Source organism: Brassica oleracea, chromosome C5, assembly GCF_000695525.1.
Source record: "Brassica oleracea var. oleracea cultivar TO1000 chromosome C5, BOL, whole genome shotgun sequence".
NCBI classification, from domain to species: Eukaryota; Viridiplantae; Streptophyta; class Magnoliopsida; order Brassicales; family Brassicaceae; genus Brassica; species Brassica oleracea.
Window position 1 is genome coordinate 17,104,126 of NC_027752.1, and position 2,507 is coordinate 17,106,632.

Here is a 2,507-nt window from a genome sequence, read left to right on the forward strand (position 1 = left end):
CCTCCCATTCCATGAATCGCAATTTCTCTGACCTTTTTTGACTTGGGATCGAAACAAACAAAAAAGAACGGAGGGGATCGATGAGGAATGTGTTGCAGCAGATCCTCCAGAGATTTCAGACGCTCATAACAACCGCAAGCGCTGCCGTGAGTGATTAGAAATATCTATTATATTCCTATCAGCCCGTCAACGTCTTTTCTATTCATTTTTAAAAACTGCTATTATCTTTGTTTTCCATCATAAACTTTGGATATTTTTTCCCTTGCATGTTTTCTCTGTTCGGAGATTTTATTTCTATTTTGGATTATTAATGAAACGTCGACGGGTTCTAACTCATACAAGATTTGTCAGTGGTGTATTTTTTTGGTTTATCTATTTCTGATATTTTTTTGGTCCACCATAAACTATTTTTAACAAAGTTAAGTAAAACTCTAAAAATAAAATAATTTTGCAACCGTATAATTTTATAAATTTTTCCAGCCCAAAGAGGGGTTATTTGGTTTTGTTGATTTGTTTTCAGACAGATTATGTTTTACATATGGTGGTACACGCATATCACAACAACATCATCCAAGATTTCGTGTGTGTGTATTTGAGGTCGATGACTCAATATGTTCGATCAGATTGTGGCATGGCCGATGGTAAAGAAGAACCAACTATCATGTTCGAGGACGAAGCATATTCTGCCCAAGATCTTCATCACCAATTGCAGAAAATTGGAGAGGTCCAAGGGACCTTCGGTAATGTCCAAATCAGGGGGAGTAATGTGTGTTGTACTCTTTTTTCTTCACCATGGTTTTGTCCCAATTGAATTTTCCTGGTAAGGTTTTAATGAGGCAACATTAAAGCACATTACAAGCTCTAAATGGTTATGTCATCCAAGGGGGAGTGTTATGAACCAGATTGTGGATGGCTCATAACCAAGAGATTATGATTTGTAATCTTTCCATTTATCTATGACGGTGTAATCTCCTATATAAGGAATCTGTATGTTATGAATAAAAATAGACTTTTCCATTACTTTTATAACAAATACCCTAATAAAATAAGAAGTGCTACTTGAAGGGTGCTTAATCAAGCTGTTGAAAAAGTGGTGCTTGAGGGGTGCTTAATCATTTATTAGTAAAAAATTGATTAAGCAACCCATTAAAGGTGCTAGGGTTAAAGATGGTCTTAGCTCCTGCCAAAACCAAAACTTTAAACAATTCATACATGCATATATATATATATATAATCCACAATCATACAAAGTAATTGATGATGAAAAGACTGAACATATTGTTTTATCAGGTGTCACAATTACAGTAATAAGGATTAACATACCTTTGGCAGAACCATACAACTCTCTACATGATCGAAAAAGATTTGGATATTATGACGAGAGGCCCCTCCCATTCCATGAATCGCAATTTCTCTGACCTTTTTTGACCTGGGATCGAAACAAACAAAAAAGAACGGAGGGGAGCGCGATGCGAATATCATCTCCCCAGTACCAAGTATACCCATGAACACGAGGTCACGAAACCTTCCAAAAAAATCTATCGACAGAGGAGGAACCACAAATTTTTTTGACCATACTTCTTTGTTGGCATCTTCCAGAACCCATAGGTCAACGTTGCGGTTATATGCCTGATACGCTATGGTTACCTTTCCAGCGTGATTCACCAGCTCACCATACTGTTGAAGCATCTGATCCTCAGGTAGCTTAGTAACATTAAACTCTTCAGAACTCAGATCAAAGCTCATTAGAGATCTTTTTTTCTGGTAAGTAGCTAAATAATACATGAACCCATCCTTGTATATCCCTTTACATCCAGAGTTATGACGATGTGGATACTCACACTCGATCATTCTCCATTTTTCTTTAGCTCCTAGAGTGATCACTTGATGCTCCTCCGACACAATATCCTCCCACGATACAGCATTACCATTACGAGACATGTGACTACGTTTAAGTACCACCGTCATGCACAACACTTTGTATACATCATTAACTGGATCATATCCAAAAACAGACAATATATCTTGCCTCCTCGTTTTGACTCTAGGTAACGATACGAACTGACCCGTACTAGGGTTTCCGACAATCATCTTGGTAAAGTCCCGACCGCAGATCAAGCCGCGAACAGGTGGAGTAAATTCATACAGTACATCGGGTTCCATTTCATAACTAACCATGTTATGATTATACGGATGGTCTTGAGACAAGGATTGAAAGAGCTGCATCTGCATGTATCCGCCACGGTGCAGTGAGATAAGATAACGTGGCTGAGTTAAAGATCGGGTCATGTACCACTGGATGAACTTTTTGTCAAGGATTATCGATGACGATTCTTTAGAAGCGAAATGGAGCCTGGCTATGGATCTCGGCGGCAGTTTCATGAGAATCTCTATGATCATGTCATTAGCAAGGTTCGTAAACGGATCGTTTACAATCCTTTCGTCTTGATTCTTAGACCTCTTTACCCTTTTCATGATTGTTTTCAGCTCTGCCTCTCACTGTTGGA

General features: G+C 38.4%; 1 protein-coding gene across 1 annotated transcript; it reads right to left on the minus strand.

The window, feature by feature from the left end:
- Window positions 1-1,300: 1,300 nt before the first annotated feature.
- LOC106293911 (F-box/kelch-repeat protein At3g04660-like) lies at window positions 1,301-2,507 on the minus strand. Its single transcript, XM_013729544.1, has one exon. It carries the CDS (start codon window positions 2,473-2,475, stop codon window positions 1,315-1,317), a length of 1,161 nt encoding a protein of 386 aa, XP_013584998.1. The 5' UTR covers window positions 2,476-2,507; the 3' UTR covers window positions 1,301-1,314.

What these genes read in the sequence shown, in the direction of transcription:
- LOC106293911 (XM_013729544.1), bottom strand. Translation starts at nt 2,475, where the DNA reads ATGAAAAGGGTAAAGAGGTCTAAGAATCAAGACGAAAGGATTGTAAAC.